Source organism: Leuresthes tenuis, unplaced genomic scaffold (assembly GCF_036924035.1).
Source record: "Leuresthes tenuis unplaced genomic scaffold, fLeuTen1.0.hap1 SCAF_7, whole genome shotgun sequence".
Lineage (NCBI taxonomy): Eukaryota > Metazoa > Chordata > Actinopteri > Atheriniformes > Atherinopsidae > Leuresthes > Leuresthes tenuis.
In genome coordinates this window covers 1,627,501-1,654,008 of record NW_027325361.1, presented here as the reverse complement: position 1 = coordinate 1,654,008, position 26,508 = coordinate 1,627,501, and the positions used below count along the sequence as shown (strand labels likewise).

Sequence of the window (26,508 nt, the reverse complement as noted above, 5' to 3'; positions counted from 1 at the left end):
GTTTAAAGCAGGGAGGTCAGACTCCGGTCCTGGAGGTTTTAGATGTTTCCCTGATTCAGATTAAATGAATCTCTTCTAAAGATTGTTGCATTCTGCAGAAACCAGCTGATGAGGCATTGATCTGAATCAGGTTGGAGCAGGGAAACATCTAAGTTTCCTTGACTCCTCCCCATGACTCCTCTCCTTGACTCCTCCCCTTGACTCTTCTCCTTGACTCCTCTCCTTGACTCCTCCCCTTGACTCTTCTCCTTGACTCCTCCCCTTGACTCCTCCCCTTGACTCCTCTCCTTGACTCCTCCCCTTGACTCCTCTCCTTGACTCCTCCCCTTGATTCTTCTCCTTGACTCCTCTCCTTGTCTTCTCTCCTTGTCTCCTCTCCTTGTCTGCTTCTTATTGGCTGTAAAGCTGGAGTTTCAGCTTAATGAAACTCCTTCACTTCCTGAAGCGTTTCACCTTCTCTGCTCTACTTTTATTGACTTCATGTGGTGTAATTTCCTCACTGAGACCACATCAGTCCAGCTGTGAGGTCTTTCCACCGGCTGCCGGTCCATCAGAGGATAGACTTTAAAGTTCTGCTGCCGGTCCATCAGAGGATAGACTTTAAAGTTCTGCTGCCGGTCCATCAGAGGATAGACTTTAAAGTTCTGATGCTGGTCCATAAAGCTCTGAATGGTCCAAAATGCATCAGTGACCTCCTGACCCACTATGAACCTCCCAGACCCCTCAGGTCATCTGGATCCGGTTCTTTATCAGTTCCCAGAGTCAGAACCAGACCTGGAGAAGCTGCATTCAGCTTCTATGCTCCACATGTCTGGAACAAACTCCCAGAAAGCCTCAGATCAGCTGAAACTCTCAGGATTTAAGTCCAGGTTGAAGAAACATCTAGTTTCATATTTTAACTCCTGATTTTATCTATTGTTCTTCTTTCTTTCTTTTGCTTAAATTTTAAATCCTGCTTTTTATTTCTCCTGTTTTAATGTCTCTGTGAAGCACTTTGAATCCCCTTGTGCTCTCCTTGCCCTGCAGGACCTCCAGAGGCAGTCGGTGGATCCAGCCGACCTCCCTGTGCTGGAGCGCCTGACCCAGGAGGTCCAGGAGCTGAAGGAGTGCCTGCTTCAGCAGGACCTTCCCCCAGCCAGAGGCCCCGCTCTGGGCCTCCAGCGGCCCGACGTCAGGCAGCCTGAGTTTGGAGGTGGGCATCAGAGAAGCATGGGGCAGTATCTGTAACCCCCAGTGGGGGGTCCGAGGAGTGACTCGCTGTGCTGCTGTTTGCTCTAATGGAAATACTAACGGGATATTTTCAGTGTGGCTCCGTCTCCTAACAGAAATGTTGGTTTCCCTCCTGAATGACTCTTAAAGATGATTTAACCCTGAAACGAGACGCTGGGAGGATGAAGCTGGTTTCTGCCTCATAAAGTGACTCGTTTTCCTCTCTGAGTTTAAATTAAAATCCTGTGAAAATAAATAAAAATCACGACACGATGCTTCAGGAGCCACAGAGGAAAGTGTTTCTGATTCTGAATCTCTGAAGAAAGAAAGTTTCATTTTATCCCCTTTTTATTATTTATCTTATTTCATACTTTTAGTTTTACCGTTTTATTTTTATCAGATTTTTTATTTTACCAGTTTTTACGTTCGATTCCTCTCTTTGGCTCCTTTCCTTGATTCCTTTCCTTGACTCCTTTCCTTTACTCATTTCCTTGACTCCTTTCCATGACTCCTTTCCATGACTCCTTTCCTTGATTCCTCTCCTTGACTCCTTTCCTTTACTCATTTCCTCGACTCCTTCCCTTGACTCCTTTCCTTAGACCCTTTCCTTGGCACCTTTCCATGACTCCTTTCCTTTACTCATTTCCATGGCTCCTTTCCTTGGCTCCTCTCCTTGGCCCCTTCCCTTGACTCATTCCCTTGACTCCTTTCCTTGGACCCTTTCCTGGCACCTTTCCTTGACTCCTTTCCTTGTACCCTTTCCATGACTCCTTCCCTTGGACCCTTTCCTTGGCACCTTTCCTTGACTCCTTTCCTTGGCCCCTTTCCTTGACTCCTTCCCTTGGCTCCTCTCCTTGGCTCCTCTCCTTCACTCCTTTCCTTGGCTCCTCTCCTTGGCTCCTCTCCTTGGCCCCTTCCCTTGACTCCTTTCCTTGGCTCCTCTCCTTCACTCTTTTCCTTGGCTCCTCTCCTTGACTCCTTTCCTTGGCTCCTCTCCTTGGCTCCTCTCCTTCACTCCTTTCCTTGGCTCCTCTCCTTGGCCCCTTTCCATGACTCCTCTCCTTGGCCCCTTCCCTTGACTCCTTTCCTTGACTCCTCTCCTTGACTCCTTCCCTTGACTCCTTTCCTTGGCTCCTCTCCTTGACTCCTTCCCTTGGCCCCTTCCCTTGGGCCCTTTCCTTGGCTCCTCTCCTTGGCCCCTTTCCTTGACTCCTTTCCTTGACGACACACCACTTCATTATAAACTAATGTCAGTGAAATATGACTCAGCTGCTTCATCACATCAGTGTTTTTTTGCTGCTATATTTTTTTATTCTTTATTTCTCACAGATGAGAATTAAAGCTCTAAAACATTTATTCTAAACACAGTTTGGGAGCCTCGGGTCGTGCCTCCTGCCTGATTTCAGGCTCCAGGCAGTCGAGGAGCTTTGTCCACTCAGTTTCTCCTTTTTTAAAGAGATTTTTGGGCTTCGGTGGCCTTTGTTAAACAGGAAGTGTGCAGATAAAGGCTTTAAGGTCCAGTGAAGGGCAGCAGGTCTGGACTCGGACCTGGAGTCCAAACCTGCTGCAATGAGGACTTTCAGACCTTTATCTGTTGATGATGGGCCAGAAGAGACCGAGGGATCAGTTCTGTAATCAGAAGCTTGTCCAGGAACCAGGTTCCTTTAAGGAGAAACATTTCCCCTTAAAAACACCCATAAGGAAGTTCACTTCCTGGCTTTTATCTGTCTGATCAGAGTTCTGGAAGACGTTAAAAATACCACCAATAAGTCAGAAAATCCCTGATATTCATGATGAATTCATCAGCTAACCTGTGTGCATCGTTAGATTTTAGAAATGTGTTTTATCCTGTCAGTGGAACACATTTAAACTCTGAAAACATGTTGCTTTCTGTTTAAAGAAAGCTCCGCCTCTGAGGTCTGCATGTTTCTGAAAGCTGAACCGAGCCTGAAGAGTCTGTTCAAAATATTTGCTGCTGTACCTGTTTCTGTACGTTTGTTTGCTTTCTGAAACTCTGGTTGGAAATGAATGAATCTGGTCTGAAAACACGCCTCAGAGCTGGAGGACGTAAAGTTTCCCTGGACGCCATTTTTGTTGCACTGCAGACATTTCACTGAATCTCTCACAGTTCATAATAAATAATAAACTTGTGTTGCTTGAATGATGCGTTTGTGACCGCAGAAAGTCTCCATTGTTTGTATTTTCAGCAGTTTTCACTCTTCTTTCCCTGCTGTTCTCCAGCAGCTCCCCCCACCCACAGTAACTAAAGCACAATACACCACCACCCCCTCCTTTTCCAAGCGATTTAAGTCACACTGAAGCATTAAAACAACACTTATAATCCAATTACTTTACGCTGATTTGAATTTAATCTCTGAAAGAGTCAATTATCTCAATATTTCACCTTCTTCTAACGGGCAAAGTTAAAGTGAAGCTGCAGAAATGTGTTTATAAGGGTCCAAACATCCCAAAAAGCACATTTTATTTATGATATTCACAATTCTGCTGGACTATGTTTTAATCTAACTCACTAAATGAAAATTAGACACAATTAGAAACATCTTAAAAACAGAGGAATGTTCTCACTGGTGCTTAACGCCCAAATGTGACACCAAATTCCTCCTGTAATTTGATTTATTGGGCGACTTTTATCCAAAACGACAGTAAATACAGACGAAGAGTCACTTTTTCTTCATTTCATATTATTTTCTTTGGCTTTAATCTCGGGATTAAATCCCAGAAACGCTTCTGACTCTGACTTAAAGTTTAAGAATGCTACGTTTAAGCTTCTGTGAAGTGAATAATGAGAATAAATAGATGAGTGAACAAAGCAGCTGATCCAGAGGCATCTTCCTCAGATACGAGCCGATGTTTTCTCTGCTTCTGTAAATGTTTGACTCTGTTTCTAATGCCGTCACTTTGTGTCTCTGCTGCACGCAGAACTGAGCTCTGAGGATGAAGAAGAAGAGGATCTGAACAGCGAATACACCGAAAGTGTTGATGAGGACGAGTCCAGCATGCAGGTATGAAGCATCTGAACACACACTGTTGCCATGGAGACTTTAAAGACCTGAATCGGCCAAAGTTCAGACAGTTCAGAGTGAAAAAGGCTGGTCAGAAACAGCGGAAATGATGAGTCAGCCGTATTTTCAGTGCTGCAGAGGCAAGGCGGCGTCCCAGGATCTGCAGCTGGACGACCAGAGTCTGGCGGTGGTCAAACAGCTGGTGGAGCAGAAGGAGGTGGTGGAGCGGGAGCTGGTGGAGCTGAAGGTGCAGCTGGAGAGGGCTGGATTCTCCTCACTGTCTCAGATGAGGCAAGTTTCACTGATCTGTTCTGATCCAGTCCCACATTCACCAAGTCTGCAATGAGAACACGACTTCCTGTTCGATTCTGTGCTGTTTATGCTGCCGTTTAAACGTTATATTCTGTAGAAGAATTTTATGAACTCCTTAACAGGTTAAATTGAGTCTCAAACTGTGTTTCTGTGTCACAGGAAAGCTCTGTTTAGCCTGCAAGCAGAGAATAAAGACTTAAAGCACCGGCTGGATGGAGGTCTGCAGCCTGAGAGGAGACAGAGTGATGGGCAGAGGGAGGAGGAGGAGGAGGAGGAGGAGGAGGAAGAAGAGCTGGATGTGACCATAGAGGAAGAAGAAAGCTCTGAACTATGGGATGCCTGGGATGGAGAGCTGTCGGTGTCTCAGGGGAAGAATCAGGCCAGCAGAGCCGAGCCGCTGCCCACCAGCTCCTCACAGGTATGAGGACTAATGTGCCGCCTTATGGTGGGTTGTGTTGTGTTCTCTGAGTTTTCTCACATTTTTCTGTGAGTTTTCTGTGAGTTTTCTGTGAGTTTTCTCAAAGTTTTCTCACAGTTTTCTCTGAGTTTTCTCACAGTTTTCTCACAGTTTTCTCACAGTTTTCTGTGAGTTTTCTCTGAGTTTTCTCAGTTTTCTGTGAGATTTCTCTGAGTTTTCTCAAAGTTTTCTCACAGTTTTCTCTGAGTTTTCTCACAGTTTTCTCACAGTTTTCTCACAGTTTTCTCACAGTTTTCTGTGAGTTTTCTCTGAGTTTTCTCAGTTTTCTGTGAGATTTCTCTGAGTTTTCTCAAAGTTTTCTCACAGTTTTCTCTGAGTTTTCTCACAGTTTTCTCACAGTTTTCTCACAGTTTTCTCAGTTTTCTGTGAGTTTTCTCACAGTTTTCTCATAGTTTTCTCAAAGTTTTCTCACAGTTTTCTCAGTTTTCTCACAGTTTTCTCAGTTTTCTCAAAGTTTTCTGTTTTCTAAGTTTTCTCACAGTTTTCTCATAGTTTTCTCTGAGTTTTCTCATAGTTTTCTCATAGTTTTCTCAAAGTTTTCTCACAGTTTTCTCACAGTTTTCTCAGTTTTCTCACAGTTTTCTCAAAGTTTTCTCACAGTTTTCTCACAGTTTTCTCTCAGTTTTATCAAAGTAAACAGAACATTTACAAACGGGCATGTACAATGAAAGATACTCAATAATACAACAATTACACAAGTCAGGGAGGAATGAAATTTCCAGAAGACAGCATGTAAACAGCCTAAAAGAAATGTTCCAGAAAAGCTTATCCTCCTAGTTATTCCATCTTTCATTTATTATGGGTTTTGCACGGAAAATAATAGATTAATAAATTAAAGATTAAAAAATGAGAAAAATAGAAAATCTTCTGATAACTTGTGTTAAAGGTTCTGTCTGATCCCACAAACAGAACTAGATACATTATTGAACTGGGATGTATGTGAATATTTTTTTAATTAATTTGAATTAAACATGTATTAAAAATAATAATTTTAATTAAACATGTATAATGCACATCGTATAAAGTCTGTTCTTCTGGGTTCTGGAAGTTTGAGAAAGAAAATGTAGGAAGTAATGGTCCGACCTGTCTTCCAGGATGATGAGCTGTCCTGTGAGCTGGCGGCCGGCCGGCAGAACGCCGTCGCATCCTCTGAGAAGTGTGAGAAGACGGTTCATCTGCAGCAGAAGAGCAAAGAGCTGCAGGAGAGACTGATGGTGTCTGAGGCCACAGTTCAGGCTCAGGCCGAGCAGCTCAAAGACTACAGAGAGCTGCTGAGTGAGTGACTCATATGTGGAGATTCGATTCATTTAGTAAAATATGCAATCCAAGGTTGCCAATAATAGGAAAATATATCCACTGCTGAACTGTTGCACTTTCTGAAATGCAACTTAAATCTGTGATTTGTTAGTTTGAACCTTTAATTTAACAGACTCAACTCCAAAGAAAAGCTTTTTTCACTGACCAGTTTCATCGTATTTAGAACCAAAAGCAGATTCTGCTGCAGCAACACTCAGTAAAAGCTGTTCTGGAGCCAAAGAAAGACAGAAAGTTTATAGAATCTACAGCAACAGCTTCTGGAGCTTCTCCAAGCAGCAGGTTACCTGCTGACAGGTGAGGGTGTCAGGATTGGGTATAAAAGCAGCTTCCACCAAAGGTTCAGTCTCTCCAACAAGGATGGGTCGTGGCTCACCGCTTTGTGCCAAACTCCATCAGAGAATCATCAATAAGTTCAGGAAATATTCCTCAGAGTCAGACTGGAAAGAACTTTGGTCTTTCAGCATCTACAGAGCAGAATATTGGGAACAGATTCAGGGAGTCTGGGGAAATCTCAGTGTGGAAAGTTGCTGTGAAACTCACCCACGGCTGCTCAGATGTGTGTTTTATTACTTTGGTTTCAAACTTTAATTTGCTTTAAACGCCAACAACGAGATAAAAACCCTCAGAAACACAGTTAAAACAGTTAAAACAGTAAAAAACCATCAAAAATGAGCCCCAGAGTCAGACACCGGAGCAAGAAAAGTGTCACAGGAAGTGAAGAAGAAGAGAAGGAAGACAACAGGAAGTGAAGAAGAAGAGAAGGAAGACAACAGGAAGTGAAGAAGAAGAGAAGGAAGACAACAGGAAGTGAAGAAGAAGAGAAGGAAGACAACAGGAAGTGAAGAAGAAGAGAAGGAAGACAAGAATAAGCATCAGATGCTGGAGAGATCAGAGGAAAAGACAGAAGCAGAGAGAAAGAATTATTTCTTCTAACATAAGCTCGAACCTTATCGTCTGTTAGCTCCAGTTTTATCTCATTTCACTCAGAAATCTAGTTTTCAGCCTTTCAAAATGTTCTTTCCAATCTCACACTGACACATATCGAATGAGAGAAAAACATTTCATCCTCCTGTTTTGTCTTTTCTGAGCAGGTTTAAGCTGCTTCACTGACCAGTTTTTATGTATTTGGAATATCAAAAGAAATCTAGTTTAATGCAGCAAAACACTCTAAAAGCTGCTGTAGAGTCAAAGAAAGACAGAAAGTTTATAGAATCTACAGCAACAGCTTCTGGAGCTTCTCCAAGCAGCAGGTTACCTGCTGACAGGTGAGGGTGTCAGGATTGGGTATAAAAGCAGCTTCCACCAAAGGTTCAGCCTCTCCAACAAGGATGGGTCGTGGCTCACCGCTTTGGGCCAAACTCCATCAGAGAATCATCAATAAGTTCAGGAAATATTCCTCAGAGTCAGACTGGAAAGAACTTTGGTCTTTCAGCATCTACAGAGCAGGATATTGGGAACAGATTCAGGGAGTCTGGGGAAACCTCAGTGTGGAAAGGCCAAGGACAGAAAGCCCTGTTGGATGAGCTCGGAGCCCTCAGGCAGCACTGCAGGAGAAACCGTCAGGCCACCATGATCCATACAGCCACATGGGCTCAGGAGGAGCTGGGAAAAGCATTTCCACTCAACACAGTCCACGGCTGCATCCAGAAATGTGAGCTGAAGCTGCATCACACCAGGAGGAAGCCATATATCAGCTCTGAGCAGCACCACGGCCCAGTTCTCTGGACTCCAGCTCATCTCAGAGGGACAGAAAGACAGTGGACACGTGTTCTGTGGGCAGATGAGTCCACGTTTCAGCTGCTTCTGGGAAAAACTGCTGAGAAAGAGCATCCAGCTGTTCTCAGAGGAAGGTTTAAAGCCAGCGTCTGTGATGGTCTGGGGCTGCAGCAGAGTCCAGGGCATGGAGGGCTTCATCTGGGTGAAGGTACCACTGAGGCACAGCTGGATGTTGGAGTTCTGGAGAGACAGATGCTGCCATCAAGGTGCCGTCTTTTCCCGGGAGGTCCGTGGTTATTTCAGCAGGACGATGCCAGACCTCATTCTGCAGGACTTCCAGCAGCTTCAGACACACAGAGTGTGTGAGCTCGGCTGCCTGCCTGCAGTCCACATCTGTCTCCTGCTGCAGATGTTGGAGCATCATGAAGAGGAGAACCAGACAACCAGGGACTGCTGAGCAGCTGGAATCTGGGATTCAGCAGGAATGGACTCAGATTCCTGTGAAAAACTCAGTTCCCGAACCTTTAAAAGAGTCATTAAAGGAAACTGAAGGATGGAAACATGAGTCTGGAGCAGCTTTTACTGAGTGTTGCTGCTTCAGGTTCTGGTTCTGGTTCTGAACACTGAAGCTGGTCGGTGAAAACTCTGAAGTTCTTGTTGACCTTTTAAAAAACTTTCCATCAGTTTGTGTGTCTGTGTCTGAACAATAATCACATTTTAAATAATTTAAATCAGTATTTATTCAAGAAACAAACTCAGATAAAGAAAATGTTCAAAAATACGAGATTTAAAAGTCAGAAGCTGAAGTAAAACAGCAGAAATTCTGAAAAAGATTTGATTATTTTCTGGATTCATAGCAGATTTTTACGAAGCATCGATGGGCTTCCATCGGTCTGATCAGTGATCAATGATCAGTGATCAATGAGCTGAGCAGCTGGAATCTGGGATTCAGCAGGAATGGACTCAGATTCCTGTGAAAAACTCAGTTTAAAGCATTAAAAAGAGTCATTAAAGGAAGCTGAAGGATGGAAACATGAGTCTGGAGCAGCTTTCACTGAGGTTCAAATTAGTTTATTCATGACAGATTTGAGTTTTATTTCCTTTAAGAAAAACTTTTGTGAAAACGGGTGTTTTATAACACAAAAAGCTGTGAAACTGTAAAAGCTGACGGGACACTTGGTGTTTTTGGGCCTCTGCAGCAGACACAGCTGTGCAGCAGGACAGTAAACAGATCCAGGTGGACCTGCAGGATCTGGGCTATGAGACCTGCGGTCGCAGTGAGAACGAAGCCGAGAGGGAGGACGCCAGCAGCCCCGGTAAGTCTGAACTGGGCTGTTTTCAGCTCTGTGGAGCACGAAATTGTATTTCATGAAACTTTTAGGAGGTGAAAGAAAGTTTCCAGTCACGAATTCTTCAGATATTTACAAGGAGGAGAAAGAAACCGGAGAGATTTCCCTCTAAAAAAGAGCATTTCATGACTTTAAAAATGAATACGGTCAGTGAGACTTATAAAAAACTATCTTGGCATCTTTTTAAAATCATATTCAAGGAGAAAATACGTATTTAGTTAGAATCAGAATGAAGATGGAGCAAAGCAGACCCCCCAAAAGCTGTTCCAGTGAGTTCAGATAGTCGAATAAATTTATCTGATGCAAAATCATACGATGAGGCTGCAGAAAAGCCAGAGAAAGCGATCAGAATGGGACTCTGAAAGATGCTGCTGGTGAAGGATTATATTTTACTTTGGTGGTAGAAATAAAATCATGACAGAAGTCAGTAAATCACACATTAACGGGACCTTGTAGTTGAGTCATATTAACACCAGGGGGCAGCAAAGCAGAACTCTGACAGGAAACGGCAGCAGCTCCTGTTACAGACAGCTTTCTGTGCCAGAGAGCAGTTGTTTTAGCCTGGTGTTGGTCAGCTGTCAGGGTTTCTGCCAGTAAAGACAGATGATCTGCCAGCTGATGCTCTGCCAGTTGAACCTGATGAACACCTGCTGTGTGTTACCTGCAGAGTTCGATGACCTGGAGATGTGCACGTCTCTGGACTGTGGCTCCCAGTGGTGGCCTGCCGGCAGCAGCTCTGCCAAAGCCACCAGCCAGAGCTCCGGCTGTGGAGCACGAAATTGTATTTAATGAAACTTTTAGGAGGTGAAAGAAAGTTTCCAGTCACGAATTCTTCAGATATTTACAAGGAGGAGAAAGAAACTGGAGAGATTTCCCTCTAAAAAGAGCATTTCATGACTTTAAAAATGAATACGGTCAGTGAGACTTATAAAAAACTATCTTGGCATCTTTTTAAATCATATTCAAGGAGAAAATACGTATTTAGTTAGAATCAGAATGAAGATGGAGAAAAGCAGACCCCCCAAAAGCTGTTCCAGTGAGTTCAGATCGTAGAATAAATTTATCTGATGCAAAATCATACGATGAGGCTGCAGAAAACCCAGAGAAAAGCATCAGAATGGGACTCTGAAAGATGCTGCTGGGGAAGGATTATATTTTACTTTGGTAGTAGAAATAAAATCATGACAGAAGTCAGTAAATCACACATTAACGGGACCTTGTAGTTGAGTCATATTAACACCAGGGGGCAGCAAAGCAGAACTCTGACAGGAAACGGCAGCAGCTCCTGTTACAGACAGCTTTCTGTGCCAGAGAGCAGTTGTTTTAGCCTGGTGTTGGTCAGCTGTCAGGGTTTCTGCCAGTAAAGACGGATGATCTGCCAGCTGATGCTCTGCCAGTTGAACCTGATGAACACCTGCTGTGTGTTACCTGCAGAGTTCGATGACCTGGAGATGTGCACGTCTCTGGACTGTGGCTCCCAGTGGTGGCCCGCCGGCAGCAGCTCTGCCAAAGCCACCAGCCAGAGCTCCGGCTGTGGAGACGAGGCGTCGTCTCTCCAGCGCCTGGTGGAGGACCTTCGCTCTCAGCTGTCCCGCTCTCAGGGGGTGATCCGTGGGCTGCAGAGCCGCCTCCGCTCCCTCTCCACCTCCAGCGACTGCACACCCTCGACTCCTCGTAAAGTCAACTGGTCCTTCCAGGCGTCGTCCTCACAGAGCGCGGCCGAGGACGATGAGGGCTGGCAGTCATCCGACGGGGGAGTGCTGGCCTCACCCCGTCACCCTCACCCAGACAAGGGCCTTCGGGAGCTGGTGTCCCGTGTGGATGCGCTGGAAAACCAGCTGAGGAAAGGTGGAAAGACCGTTGGTGCAGAAGATGGAAAGTGTCAGAGCCGGCCAGGGTGAGTCGGAGGACACCCCAAACTCTCTCATTTCTCAGGTTTAAGCATCAGGACACAATGTTTCTGTATTTATCAGACGCTTTTATCCAAAGAGACTTACAAATGAAGATATAACAGCTTTATAAAAAGCTAACAATAAGCTACATAGAAGGAACCCAGGAGTCGGACTCTGTCAGAGGGGACAGAGTAGAGATAGGGTGCAGGCATAGAAGGAAGTGCAGGAGATGCTCTCTGAAGGTTTTTTGTTGTTTCCCACCATCCCAAAAGAAGCCAACTGGTCAGTGGCTGCAGGTTTTCCATGAGCCAAAACTCTGAAATGATAGAAAAGGCTTGACTCAAATGGTGAGGTCGATTTTACCGCCCCGAATCACAGCTTTCCTTGTTGTCTTCCACACTTTTACTGCCTTTTGTAGAATTAAGTTACTCTTTACTCTCATTGCCTGGGCATCCCTAAACCGGTCCTTCAAATAACTCTCAATCAACCACAGATACATGCAGTCTGATGACGATTTAATGAGCCCCACGTTTCTGTTTCTGTATTTATCAGACGCTTTTATCCAAAGAGACTTATAAATGAAGATATAACAGCTTTATAAAAAGCTAACAATAAGCTACATAGAAGGAACCCAGGAGTCCGACTCTGTCAGAGGGGACAGAGTAGAGATAGGGTGCAGGCATAGAAGGAAGTGCAGAAAGACTTTATTATTCACGTTTTAGCAGTTATTTGGTTAATTTCAGTGCAGATGTTGTCATAAAGGCGCATCATCAACCACATCATTGTGAAATGTTGGTTGACAAATCCATTTTTAGACAAAATGTGACCTTTTCTTGTAGCATTTTGGCTAATTTTCAGGTCCTACTTTTCTTTTGGGTGCCAGGATTCTCAATATTGACCTTAAAGTCAGAGTAAAACTGAAATAACTGCAGAAAAATGTGTTATGAACTATTCGGTCAAGCATAGAGTTTATATTTATGTATTTATCAGACGCTTTTATCCAAAGCGACTTACAAATGAAGATATAACAGCTTTATAAAAAGCTAACAATAAGCTACATAGAAGGAACCCAGGAGTCCGACTCTGTCAGAGGGGACAGAGTAGAGATAGGGTGCAGGCATAGAAGGAAGAGCAGAAAGATAAAGTGCAGAGATAGAGGGGGGAGGGAAGTACAAGGTAAGTGCTGGGATAGGAGATGCTCTCTGAAGAGCTGGGTTTTCAGGAGCTTCTTGAAGATAGACAGGGACGCCCCTGTTCTGGTAGCGCTCGGTAGGTCATTCCACCATCGTGGGACGACACATGAACAGAGTTTGGATTGTCTTAGGCGTGGTGTAGGAGCTGCTAGACGACAATCCTGGGACCAACGGAGGGACCCAGTTGGGACAGAAGCCTTTGCAAGAGCATTCAAGTAGATGGAGCCGTTCCATTAAGCTCTTTGTAGCTAACATCAGGGACTTGGATCTGATGCTGGCGGCTAAGGGCAGCCAGAGGAGCTCAATGAACAGAGGGGGGACGTGTTCTTTTAGGCTGATCCAAGACCAGACGCACCGCCGCGTTCTGGACCATCTGCAGAGGTTTCATAGTAATAAATAAAATCTGATATGTCGCGTGTTATTGTCCATCTGAGGCTGGATTTACTGACTTTTAACACCTGCTGGGAGAACATTTTCTATCATGTCTTCATAAGTAAAAGGTTTTAAGACGCTGACAGTGTTTTTCTGCACAGCAGGGACTAAACCGCTGCTGTTTTTATTCACCTGCAGTCAGTCATCTGCCGTAATTACCGGCTTTACCAAATGTACAAATGGTTTTCAGTGATTATATATATAAATCTGAGGGGGACACCGGCCGTAAAACTGGGCTCAGATCAACAAAGCTCTCTTACGTCACTCTGGTTCAAATGAGGGTGAATTAAAGGCCTCCTGATCAGCTGAAAATAGATCATTAGGATCATCTAAAATGTAATTGGAGCCATGAAATAACTGGAGCATCATTACTGTCCCTCCACCATCAGCTGATGTGGTGCGGTTCGCTCCATTTGCACTGATCCATTAATCACTGCAGGCGCTGAGCAGCCTGTCAGTCTCTGTCAGCTTCACTTGTTAATCAAGCGTGGCCACGGCTGCTTTATGGGAACGCGGTCTGAGGAGATGAACCGACATGAGGCTGGGAACGTGCCGTATATGGAGCTCCAGCATCGGTAAAAGCTTTCAGAAGTGATCATTCAGCACCTTCTCATGACTTCCGTCTTTCTCCTGCTGCCTTAGTAAGTTCGACACGCTGATCCAGGCTCAGGCCAGAGAGCTTTCTCACCTCCGCCAGCGGCTGCGAGAGGGGCGGGGCGTGTGCAGCATCCTCACCCAGCACCTGGGCGACACCACCAAGGCCTTCGAGGAGCTGCTCAGGGCCAACGACATCGACTACTACATGGGCCAGAGCTTCAGGGACCAGCTGGCTCAGGGCAGCGCTCTGGCACAGAGGGTCGGCGCCAAGATCAGCGCACGTGAGTCATTTTCAGCATCAACAAGCAGCCTTCAGATTCAGAGATGCAGAGACCCGTGAATGCATCCTGTTTGTTTCCCACCAGGAGATCATTCTGAGGATCCAGATGAGAAGACGGAGCTGCTCGCCATCCGGTCAGTGCTCCTTAACTCTGCTTCTTTATGTTTCTGTATTCAGCAGAAGCTTTTATCCAAAACAGATGAAGATATAACAAGATATATAACATCTGTAAGAGTCCTCCTTAAGACGAGGGTTTCCAGGGATAATTTGAGGTTTTTTGTTGTTTCCCACCATCCCAAAAGAAGCCAACTGGTCAGTGGCTGCAGGTTTTCCATGAGCCAAAACTCTGAAATGATAGAAAAGGCTTGACTCAAATGGTGAGGTCGATTTTACCGCCCCGAATCACAGCTTTCCTTGTTGTCTTCCACACTTTTACTGCCTTTTGTAGAATTAAGTTACTCTTTACTCTCATTGCCTGGGCATCCCTAAACCGGTCCTTCAAATAACTCTCAATTAACCACAGATACATGCAGTCTGATGACGATTTAATGAGCCCCACGTTTCTGTTTCTGTATTTATCAGACGCTTTTATCCAAAGAGACTTACAAATGAAGATATAACAGCTTTATAAAAAGCTAACAATAAGCTAACAATAAGCTACATAGAAGGAACCCAGGAGTCCGACTCTGTCAGAGGGGACAGAGTAGAGATAGGGTGCAGGCATAGAAGGAAGAGCAGGAGATGCTCTCTGAAGGTTTTTTGTTGTTTCCCACCATCCCAAAAGAAGCCAACTGGTCAGTGGCTGCAGGTTTTCCATGAGCCAAAACTGGGCTCGAGTCCCAAACTGCCAGGACTCGGGCCAGCAAGGCTGAGCGGAGAGCTGTTAGAGTTGTTCCTGCAGCCAGGTCCAGGATTCCACCATCTGCTGTTAACCAGCTCTGTGATCCTCCTCCTTTACTGTTAGCGCTCTGTCTGCAGTCTCTGTCTGCCCGGATAGTCTTAAAGCTGAGCAGAGAGCTGTTAGAGTTGTTCCTGCAGCCAGGTCTCTGCCTGATATTCCTGCTGTGTCCTCATCAGGGCTCCAAGCTCGTCCATTTTATCCACCAGAGATCTCACATTTCCCCTGATGATCAGGGGAAGAAATGCTTTAAACTTCCTCTAAAACTCCACAAATGCATCATCGTTATTATTAATCCCACCCTCCACAGTTAGCATGCTGTGCGTGAGCTGTTCACGTCTTACAACCTAAACATCGGTTACATCTCAGTGAAAATGCGTTTGTGTTCTAATGGGAAAGAAACCTCCTCCTCCTCTGGGCCACATGCAGCTTTATTTAGTTTGCTGCTCCTTTTTCCTTTCTGCGTCGGGTCTTATTTCGTGCTGCCGGACGCAGCTGGGTTGACGTTAGCGCCCGTTAGCAGTTTATATCTTGGGAAAGCTGTGATGTCACCTCATTATAAAAGCCTCGGTGTCACCTCTCTGCAGGGCAGAGCCATGACCGGGACGCCTTCTCCGTACATTTTCAGTGTTTCCGGGGTCTGCTGTGTGAGCAAAGACCCCAGCTGTCGGCTGATTGGTCGGCTGATTACGCAGACAGACGACTCGGGGACAAAAGTCCTGCTGTGGGGCTTAAAGCTCATCACAGCTGGATGAAAAATGTTAGAAATGTTGCTTCACCTGTCAGAAGAAGAAGAACCCAAATGCAGGAGCAAACAGGAGCAGCAAGAACCAAACTCAAGAGAAAACAGGACTGTGACCAGATCTGAGCAAACAGTCAACACAAGCAGCTGGTGGGGATTAGCTGAGAAGTAAAAGGCTGAACGTTCTCGACCAATCGGGAATGTTCAACCTGCAGCGGCGACATTTATCTGTTGGAACTCCTTTTTAATCTGTTAAAGCTGTCAGATTACCGCCTCTGGAACTAGCTCAGTGTCAGAAAAACATGTTTCAGAGCGCTGGGATTGTCCCACTTTCCCTCAATTATCCACAGACCCAAATGAGAATACTTCGAGCCTCGACTGTAAACGCTCTTCAAAGCCATTTGATATATTGAGCGTTTTGAGCCTGAAACCCAAAGCTTGGATGTGACCGAACACCTGATTCAGATTGAAGTTAATGAACCTGCTTCTCGTACTTTTAGACTGTCAGAAGGTAGATGTCCTGAAAGCTGGGGGCTGTTGTTGGACAGAAGAAGGTGAATGTGGGGTCAAACCCCAGCAAACAAACTGTGGATGAGGAGAGCTTCCCCCTCAGAGATGGACGGACAGAGGGATCTGACTCTGTCGCTGTGCAGATGCTCGGCCAGATGTGGAGGAGAATTAGTGCTTTCTGCTGTCCATACGGCGGCTGTCGAGGCTGCAGAGGACTGTGCGACGCTTCACTGCGTCCTGACATCACAAACTGTGCCTTTACTGCTGTAAATGCAATGATTTAACAGCAGATCAGTCGTTTTAAATCACTGCACACAACAAAAGAACCGAATGAGCTGCTTTCTTATTTTCTACGGGTCAAACATTTAGTTTGCACTGAAAAACGTGAATTATTGAAAAGAATCTTCATTTAAAAATGTTTTTTTCTACAGAACAAAATGTATTTACTCTTTTAGAAAGTTTAAAAAACAGAACGAGGAAGGAAAGAACTAAAAAATCAAACTGGATTTCAGACAAATACTCTAAAAATAAAGAAATAAAAGCACTTTCGAGGGCTTCTGTACGAATCTTTGTGCTGTCGGTTCTGTTCTGATCCGTTTTCAGTCCGACCACAGAAGATGAATAAATGTATTTATATGAACAAATGAATAAATAATATGATGAATAAGATATTGACCCAAAAAAAGTACTTTTCTGTGTAAAAGGTCCAAATTTCGGACCCTTTTTTAACGTACTTGAACGTGCTCGTCGGCTCCGGAGAACAATGTAAAACCAGTTAAACACATAATACTTAGATTTATTTTACATTATTATTATTTATTTTATTATATTATATAATATACTTAAAATATAATATAGATAAAATCTATATTTGAGATAAATTACAGATATTTTACTGTGATTTCATGTGATTATGTTGGAGCCGTGTTTCCATCTGATGGATGAGCGCCTCCATAAAGACCTCCTGGAGCACCGTGCACAGCATCGTGCACAGCACCGTGCACAGCACCGTGCACAGCACCGTGCACAGCATCTGATGCCATCAGTCACTGTCAGATCAGACCGTAGAAGTGTGTGTTTGGGGTTTAACGTGCACGTTCCACACAGCCGGCGTGCTGCTGGGGGCGTGGCCTCTAATCAGGTTAAGTTATTAAGACCTCGGAGGGGAGGGAAATAGGTCAGGAGGAGCTAAGCGCAGAGGGAGGGGGGAACGTGAGGGACGGAGCTCGGCAGAGAGCATCACTTTGATTCAGCGATCAGCAGCAGCACATGTGCCAAACCTCCAGCCGTTATGTAAGATTTCCTCACCATAAACCTGGATTATTTCACTGTGGCACAGACGCAGGATTAGAACCCGCCTGCCTTTTCACCTTCTCGGACTTGGAGGAGCAGCTGGACACGAGTTGTTTTTATTCGTTACAGCCAGCCTGAAGTTTCTGGTCCCAACATGAATCATTTCTCCATTTTTAAACCGTGAAAAAGCAGCAGAAAACGCCGCCTTTGTTCCGTAAATCCACTCTGTGGATGGCGGCTTGGTTCAGCTTCTCCTTTTCTCTGATGGCTGGTGGAGCGTGAGCGTACGAGCCCTCCGGAGCATCCCTTTCCCTCGTCTTGTTGCTCTTTCGTCACGGCATCTCAGCCTGGGAGCAGCTGCTGCTGTGCTTTCCAGCGGGACGAGAGGTTGAACGCAGGGCATCAGCAGGAAGCTCTTTTATCCGAGTCGTCACTGGAGAGCAGAAGCATGGACGGGTTACTGTAAAACCGGGGTTAAAAAGGGCATTTTCCTCAGGCAGTTCTGTTTTTCCCTTCCTAAAGACACTTTTCTTTTCTTTTTTTGAGCATTTGAAGCCCTTTTTCATGCGTTTGATTCTTTTGAGCTGCTCTCATTTTCCATCCGACCGATTCGCTGCAGCTGAAACCTTCGGGGTCCCACCTGCAGTTCCTGCCCCTTCGCTCCATCTGTGTGTAGCTGTGTGCATTTTGGACGCCAGCCACCGAAATCCATCTCCCTGGGAAGCCCAAATCTAATCTGGATTTGCTGTGCTTTTCACCTGATCGCCTTCACGCTCTCTCATCCCTTCATCCTGCGCTCTGCCTGCTGTACCTTCTGCCACTCGCTCAGGGGGTCAGGACCTCCACCGCTAAGCTAATGAAACACTCGCTGCTGTCACTGGAGACAAAAGCAACACCGAGCGACTGCAACAGAGGAAGCTCGACCCCCGCGGGAGTCCTGTTGGAAAGGAGGGCAAACAGGGGAGGTATGGACAGGCTGTAGCCGGGTTCCAGGGCCGCCGGCCAGGAAGAGCGCAGGACTGACCGATGGCTCCTCTGTGGAAGGCCATGCTGTCCAAGAGCAGCCCCCTGTACAGAGACTCTCTGTTCTCCTTCACCCTGTGGGAGTGGAAGGCTCAGGAGCGCGAGCTGCTGCTGCTGAAGAAACACACCGACAGGGAGAGGAGGGCCATGCTCACACAACTCGACAAGTAAGACCGACACCAACTAATTCAATCAAAACGACATGATTATCAGGATGCATTTAGTGCCTCTGACAGGTCTCAGAGGCACTTCTCATCTGCTGTTCGTGTAAAGTGAGAAAGCCTCAGCGCTGAAACTCTGCTGCACCTGGATCAGATGTGTTACCAGCTCTGCACGATTTAAACCGTCTCACATCATAATGTTTCTGTTGCACAGTCAGCCTCGTTTATTACTTTCCTGTAACCTTTAAAGTGTCCTGATCAATAGTTCTGCAGCTTTCTGAAGCTCTTTCAGAGTTTTTCTGCTTTTTCCCTCATTTTCAGTCCTTGTTCCTGAGCATTTTCAGTGTTTTTTCTTTGTTCAGCCATTTAACTCTGACCTTTGACCCATTCAGGCAGGAAAAAGGCTCCTAACTCAAGGGATGAACCAGTGTTGTGTCGACACAGAACAGACAACTTAGCAAAGAAGCCATTTTAAACTGGATCTTTAGGCACTTTGTTACCAGCAGCCTGTCACAGAGACACATCATTTGTTCCCATTTCTTTAGCTGCATCTATGAAAAACAGCAAAGAAAACACAGTTTGACAGACAGAAAATAGGATTTCTGCAGCAACAAGGTGATTCCCAAAGAGCTATTAGCTGAAAACTTGGCCTATCTCAGCATGGTGTGCAGTGTGTCCTTAAAACATTTGAGGAAACTGGACAAGTGGAGGACAAAAGAAGAAGTGTCAGGCCTAAAAAACTATCTCCAGCAGATGAACAGGATCTGAAAGTGATGTCCTTAAGAAAGAGGAAAAAATCCAGCTGTGACCTGACAGGACCTGAGAGATGCATCTGGACCTTCAGCTGATCCATCTACTGTTGGCCCAAGCCTCATCAGAAATGGGCTCCATGGAAGGGTGGCTGTCAAGAAGCCGTTCTTAAGGAAGGGAAACAGGGAGAAAAGGCTGAGCTGTGCCAAATGACACAAGAAGTGGACTGAAAATCAGTGGCAACAGGTCTTATGGAGGGATGAATCCTCCCCAGAGCCCGGACCTCAACATTATTGAAGCAGTGTGGGATCATCTGACAGAGAACGGAACAAAAGGCAGCCCACATCCAAAGAAGAGCTTTGGGATGTCCTTCAAGAAGCCTGGAGAACTATTCCTGAAGACTCCTTAAAGAAATTACAGAAAGCTTGTCTCAGAGGGTTCAGGCTGTTAGATTGTTCGAGAGTTAAAATGCTGAACTGTGTGTGTCAGCCTGGCCTGATATAGACGACCTTAACCTCCTTCAGCAGCACGTCGAAGTTAATTAAATCAGCTTTAGGGAACACAACTGGTGTCACTTTGTTTGGCTTGTCGTCCCTTTTCCTCTTGTTTGTGCCTCAGTCCAGTTCTGTTTCTCCCTGGTTTCACGTCACAGTTAACATGTGAAAGTGTGAGTCTGCACCCCCCCCCCCCCTCCCACTGTTATCTGATGCAGTGTCATGAAAGTCACTAAGAGGCTTCCCTAAAGCAGCAGGATGCAGCAAAGCCTCTGCAGGTACAGCAGCAGGTGACTCACACACCTGCTGCAGCACTCATTAATACTCATTATCCTCCCATAATCCACAGCTGCCCTCAGACTCTTTTCCCTTGATTTTTAAAAAGAATTCCCCTTTCTTTAGTTTATATAACCATGAATTTGATCATTTATTCTGTCTCTGCAGTTCAGTTTGTGTCCAAAACTCGTTTTTATTTCAGATTTTTGACCTCACAGAAGCTGTGAAAACACATGTTCATGCACAGAATATGATTCTGAGTTATTCTGCAGCAGTTTGGTGTGGAATAAACCACCCGAACCGACGTTTTATCGCCTCTGAAACATTAAGTGTGTGTTTGTGTGTGTGTGGACAGGCTCAGCAAGGAGCTGCAGCAGAAAGACAAGGTCATCGAATCTCTCCGAGCCAAACTGAACCAGCATCATCATCATCCCCATCGATCAGACACGCCCTGCAGCGGCCACGCCCTCTCCGACACCACCGACCTATCGGATCGCATCTCCTACGTTTCTGAGCACGGATCCACCAATGAGGACCTGGAGCTGGGCTCGGATGTGGACGCCGTCAGTGAGCTCGGGCAGGAGGAGACACGGACGTCCACCAGAGTCAGCGCAGGTGAGGAGCCGGGAAAAGAGCTCCAGATCCAGTCATTTTACCCGTTTTATATCCTCTTTTACGTCTTTTATGGCACAGATATATAGGTTACAGATGAAAACCTCAGTGTGTTGATCAGGGTCAGAGTGACGCCGTCGGGTAGAAACCAGGAGAAGAAGAGGCTCAGAGAAGCCTTTAAATCGGTCCAATCCTCCACAGTGTCACGATCCGTGAAAGCACTGGAGGCAGATCAATAATTATCGTATCAATAATATAATGATAGTCACTTGATGAGCAAAGTAATAGGTTATAAATTCCTAACCCACTCTGATACCTATGGAGAGGAGAGTGAAGCTATAAAACTTATCAAAAGAAAACTCTCTCCACGCTAGGAGGACAAAACAAAAGGTTTTATAAATCTTACAAATAAACTTATCTCTCTCCGAACCGTCTATAGAAATTTAACAAATCAATAAACAGGAAGAGACTCCTTCTAATGAACCTTAAAGTTATAAATCAAAGACACTCCTCTACCGGAGATACTACTGAAAAATGACAAATGTAAGACACAATCTACGACTACAACAGAAAATCACTCTTAAGGAGGAAATCATCAATAAATAAGATCTGTGATACTTTGGTTCCATCAGTCCAGCTGTGAGGTCTTTCCACCGGCTGCCGGTCCATCAGAGGATAGACTTTAAAGTTCTGCTGCCGGTCCATCAGAGGATAGACTTTAAAGTTCTGATGCCGGTCCATCAGAGGATAGACTTTAAAGTTCTGATGCTGGTCCATCAGAGGATAGACTTTAAAGTTCTGATGCCGGTCCATCAGAGGATAGACTTTAAAGTTCTGATGCCGGTCCATCAGAGGATAGACTTTAAGGTTCTGATGCCGGTCCATCAGAGGATAGACTTTAAAGTTCTGATGCCGGTCCATCAGAGGATAGACTTTAAAGTTCTGATGCCGGTCCATCAGAGGATAGACTTTAAAGTTCTGCTGCCGGTCCATCAGAGGATAGACTTTAAGGTTCTGATGCCGGTCCATCAGAGGATAGACTTTAAAGTTCTGATGCCGGTCCATCAGAGGATAGACTTTAAAGTTCTGATGCCGGTCCATCAGATGATAGACTTTAAAGTTCTGATGCCGGTCCATCAGAGGATAGACTTTAAAGTTCTGATGCTGGTCTATAAAGCTCTGAATGGTCCAAAATACATCAGTGACCTCCTGACCCACTATGAACCTCCCAGACCCCTCAGGTCATCTGGATCCGGTTCTTTATCAGTTCCCAGAGTCAGAACCAGACCTGGAGAAGCTGCATTCAGCTTCTATGCTCCACATGTCTGGAACAAACTCCCAGAAAGCCTCAGATCAGCTGAAACTCTCAGGATTTAAGTCCAGGTTGAAGAAACATCTGTTTTCAGCTGCTTTTGAATAAGCTTGAGTTTCATATTTTAACTCCTGATTTTATCTTTTGTTCTTTTTTTCTTTCTTTTGCTTAAATTTTAAATCCTGCTTTTTATTTCTTCTGTTTTAATGTCTCTGTGAAGCACTTTGAATCACCTTGTTGTTGAATTGTTCTATAAAATAAACTCGCCTTACTGTGGAGGCTAGAGGAAGAAAGCTCGAAAGACAAATTAAACTGGCAACGAGACGCAGACTAAACACACCTGAGGAACCAAGGGGAACAGGTGGAAACACTTTGGGAATCAGGGAAGACAATGAGACACATGGGAGGAAGGGCAAGATACCTGAAACGAGAGGAGTTGTAATTTCAAAATAAAACAGGAAGTGACAAGAGAAGGTACAAAAAAGAGCTTCTGTGAGACCTGAAACACATTCGTCCTGCTAGAAATGGATGCAAATGTTCCTCATTTTCAGGGAACTACTTTCAGCAGCGGATTGGATGGTGGGATGTAGGCTTTGATTGTTATGGAAGGTTAGAAGTGGGGGGTCTCTTTCACCCAGACAGCACTTTCAGGAGTTTGACCATGATCACATGTGGGTGGGTGCAACAGGAAGTATTAGAGGCTAAAACAGGCCAAACATGTGTGCCCTGCACTTAAATGCAGTATCCAAACAACTTTTTCAACCTCAAAGGGGGTGTTTTTATGGAACATTTTCTGCTATAATGCAATATAACTATAGGAAAGATTACTTTCTGAAAAAGTGAACCAAATTTTACGATAAATTATAGAAAGATCTATAGATAAGTGTATTCAACGGGGGAAAAATCCTGTGTTCGTTCCACACATCTTTACGGTATACAATATATCTTAATTTATCTTACTTTCTGTGTGATGCTGTCTAAGTTAAGGTGGACTTGTAGGAATGTTTATTGGCGCATGCTTCCATGCTGGTGCTTTACAGACGTGGAAAGAAAAACCAGGTGGTTCTACTCAAGTGAAAGTGCGGTTGCTATGTTACTATTATCGTCTTTTTTTAAACAAAGTGCTTGAACTTAAATCAGAATGTGAAATAAACACAGCAAATCATTATATATTATTATTAGAGTGTTTTGGTGTCATCCATCTTGTTCTCTGGTGACTCTCTTCATCTCCAGATTGTCACTCTCACCACGACGCCCTCTCACACCATCCGTCTGCCCCTTCATCCATCACCTCCTGTCCCAGCATGCAATGCTCCAAGCCCCACAAGCCTGCAGATGTGCAGAGTCAGACAGGTAGGAGGCTGCAGAAAAAAGCAGAACTTTCCTCTTCTTTTGCCTCTAAACTGATGCTCTGTGCAGACGGCACCTTTCTCCTTCATCCTCCTGTTTCTAGTGTCCTCTTCTTCTCTTCTCTCAGCTCCAGCCTCCACCTTCAGCTCCACTCCCTGTCTCCCTCTCCCCTCCTCTTCCTCCACCCAGAGGGTCCCCTTGCCCCTCCATCCTCACCCCAGCAGCGGGGGGGTGGGTTTCTCCCTGGCCGAGGTGCACCGGGAGCTGCAGATGCTGCAGAGGCAGCTGGGAGACGGTGCCCGTGCGTCACTTTGTGCACGACTTTGTGTCACCGAGTGTTAAACTGAACCAACTAAGCGTGTGTGGAGAGAAAAACGCAGGAAAGAGTGTTTGTTTTTCTGCTTTTTCTGCTTTCAGCTGGCAGAAAACGTAGAAATTCCCTCTATGAACAGCTGAGTTTGCTGAGATTAAAAGATTATAAGATTAGAGAGTCTGTAAGATTATGAGCTCACATTCTCTGCCCAGTCATACGAAACAATGAAAGTAACAAATCTAACACAGCATGAGATTCTTTAAGACTTTCTTTATGATTTGCACGTTTTGTTCTTAAAGAGGAGACATTTTGCCCTGTTTCCGGTGTGCTTTGGTCAGAACAACGGCTCGTTTTTCAGCCACATCTTTACAGCACTGTTCATGGCAGCTGTTCCCTGGTTCTGCGGGTTAACCGGTTCCTGTAGAACCAAAGTCAGAGCTGTGTCCTCAGTCTGGGTCCAGAGTGGTTCTGGTTCACAGTTGGACTCCACCAGGCTGCCCCTCGTCTCCGGTCCTGTTTGTGGTTTTTATGGATCTGGAGGTGTAGTCGGGGGGGAGGAGGGCGTCTGGTTCTGAACCTCCGGGTTACATTTCTGCTTTCTGCAGATGATGTGGTTCTGTTGGGTTCTTCAGGACCATCAGTTCACAGCTGAGTGAAGCAGCTCCTCCAGATCTGAGGCCGTGGTTCTGGACCCTCCGGGTCGGGATGAGTCTCTGCCTCAGCTGGAGGAGTTTCAGCATCTCTGGACCTGCATCTTTGTTCCAACCCTCAGCTGAGGTTCTGGAACAGGCTCTGGAACAGGTTCTGGAACAGGCTCTGGAACAGGGTCTGAAACAGGGTCTGAAACAGGCTCTGGAACAGGCTCTGGAACAGGTTCTGGAACAGGCTCTGGAACAGGGTCTGGAACAGGCTCTGGAACAGGCTCTAAAACAGGCTCTAGAACAGGCTCTGGAACAGGCTCTGGAACAGGCTCAAAACAGGCTCCAGAACAGGCTCTGGAACAGGCTCTAGAACAGGCTCTGGAACAGGCTCTGGAACAGGGTCTGGAACGGGGTCTGAAACAGGCTCTGGAACAGGCTCTGGAACAGGCTCAAAACAGGGTCTGGAACAGGCTCTGGAACAGGCTCTGGAACAGGCTCTAAAACAGGCTCTAGAACAGGGTCTAGAAGGCTCTGGAACAGGCTCAAAACAGGCTCTAGAAGGCTCTGGAACAGGCTCTAGAACAGGCTCTGGAACAGGCTCTGGAACAGGGTCTGAAACAGGGTCTGAAACAGGCTCTGGAACAGGGTCTGGAACAGGCTCTGGAACAGGCTCTGGAACAGGCTCTGGAACAGGCTCTGGAACAGGCTCAAAACAGGGTCTGGAACAGGCTCTGGAACAGGCTCTGGAACAGGCTCTAAAACAGGCTCTAGAACAGGGTCTAGAAGGCTCTGGAACAGGCTCAAAACAGGCTCTAGAAGGCTCTGGAACAGGCTCTAGAACAGGCTCTGGAACAGGCTCTAGAACAGGGTCTGAAACAGGGTCTGAAACAGGCTCTGGAACAGGGTCTGAAACAGGCTCTAAAACAGGCTCAAAACAGGCTCTAGAAGGCTCTGGAACAGGCTCTAGAACAGGCTCTAGAAGGCTCTGGAACAGGCTCTAGAACAGGCTCTGGAACAGGGTCTGGAACAGGGTCTAAAACAGTCTCTGGAACAGGTTCTGGAACAGGCTCTGGAACAGGTTCTGGAACAGGGTCTGGAACAGGGTCTGAAACAGGGTCTGAAACAGGCTCTGGAACAGGTTCTGGAACAGGTTCTGGAACAGGGTCTAAAACAGGCTCTGGAACAGTGTCTGGAACAGGCTCTGGAACAGGGTCTGGAACAGGGTCTGGAACAGGTTCTGGAACAGGTTCTGGAACAGGGTCTAAAACAGGCTCTGGAACAGGGTCTGGAACAGGCTCTGAAACAGGGTCTGGAACAGGTTCTGGAACAGGTTCTGGAACAGGTTCTGGAACAGGGTCTAAAACAGGCTCTGGAACAGGCTCTGGAACAGGTTCTGGAACAGGGTCTGAAACAGGCTCTGGAACAGGTTCTGGAACAGGGTCTAAAACAGGCTCTGGAACAGGGTCTGAAACAGGCTCTGGAACAGGCTCTGGAACAGGGTCTGAAACAGGCTCTGGAACAGGGTCTGGAAAAGGCTTTTCCAGAGCAGAAAACTGTAGCCAAACAGGTTGTGAAGCAGTGTGACAGCTGACTGCCTTTAATAATCCACTCCCTCGTCGCTGCGCCTCTCAGTAACACGCCACCCTTTCCATCTCATTAAATAAGGACTCCTCAGTCGATGCTTAATGAACCCGGAGGATTTTCTGAGGGATGGAGCTGTCAGCGACTGATGAACAAACTCACACACGTCAAAGAAATCCATTCAGCTATTCGCTCTTTTCCATCCTCCGATTCTCACTGACACACTGATGCTGTTTTTTACTTCAGAAGTCAGTATTCATCCCTTTCAGGGTATCATCAGTGCTGCGTTTCATTTTCTCCTCCGCAGGGTTCTCCGCTCCCCAGTCCAAACCTCAGGGATTCGCGTTCGGCCACCAGCAGCCAGCAGACTCCTCAGGCTTCCTGCCTCGGCCCTACCAAAGCTTCCAGCCGTCTCCCTTCGGCAGAGCTGCCAGCAGCAGCAGCCTGGATGCCGGCTTGGCCGGGAAAGCAGGGGCCAGCCTGCTGGAGAGCAGTGCATTGTGGGATATGACCTATGGGACCCGACCGGGGAGAGTTGGAGCTGACATGTCTTCTGGATCATCGGGGTACCAGTCAGGCACGAGCCACACAGGTCCATTGTCTTTTTGGTTAATTCGATCTTTTAGTAATTGAATTGTCTCGTTAACGGTTCAGAACCCAAATATGTTTGGATGACAACAGAAAGTTCTTTCTTCGTCTGATAAACTCTCCGAGTGGTCGGCGATGTCAGGTGTTTACTCTGAGTTTGTGTTGA

At 45.9% G+C, this 26,508-nt stretch overlaps 1 protein-coding gene across 1 annotated transcript in view; it reads left to right on the top strand.

Annotated features, from left to right (window-relative positions):
- The window catches only part of pde4dip (phosphodiesterase 4D interacting protein), a 52,432-nt gene that overhangs the window by 13,234 nt on the left and 12,690 nt on the right, over positions 1-26,508 (top strand). Inside the window, exons 13-25 of the mRNA XM_072388866.1 lie at positions 1,027-1,192; positions 4,150-4,232; positions 4,363-4,523; positions 4,704-4,962; positions 6,117-6,297; positions 9,255-9,371; positions 10,839-11,301; positions 13,564-13,799; positions 13,884-13,932; positions 20,301-20,560; positions 23,103-23,222; positions 23,347-23,520; positions 26,062-26,346. Of these exons, the coding sequence (XP_072244967.1) occupies positions 1,027-1,192; positions 4,150-4,232; positions 4,363-4,523; positions 4,704-4,962; positions 6,117-6,297; positions 9,255-9,371; positions 10,839-11,301; positions 13,564-13,799; positions 13,884-13,932; positions 20,301-20,560; positions 23,103-23,222; positions 23,347-23,520; positions 26,062-26,346 (2,554 nt within the window). The remainder of the gene's footprint in view (positions 1-1,026; positions 1,193-4,149; positions 4,233-4,362; positions 4,524-4,703; positions 4,963-6,116; positions 6,298-9,254; positions 9,372-10,838; positions 11,302-13,563; positions 13,800-13,883; positions 13,933-20,300; positions 20,561-23,102; positions 23,223-23,346; positions 23,521-26,061; positions 26,347-26,508) is intronic.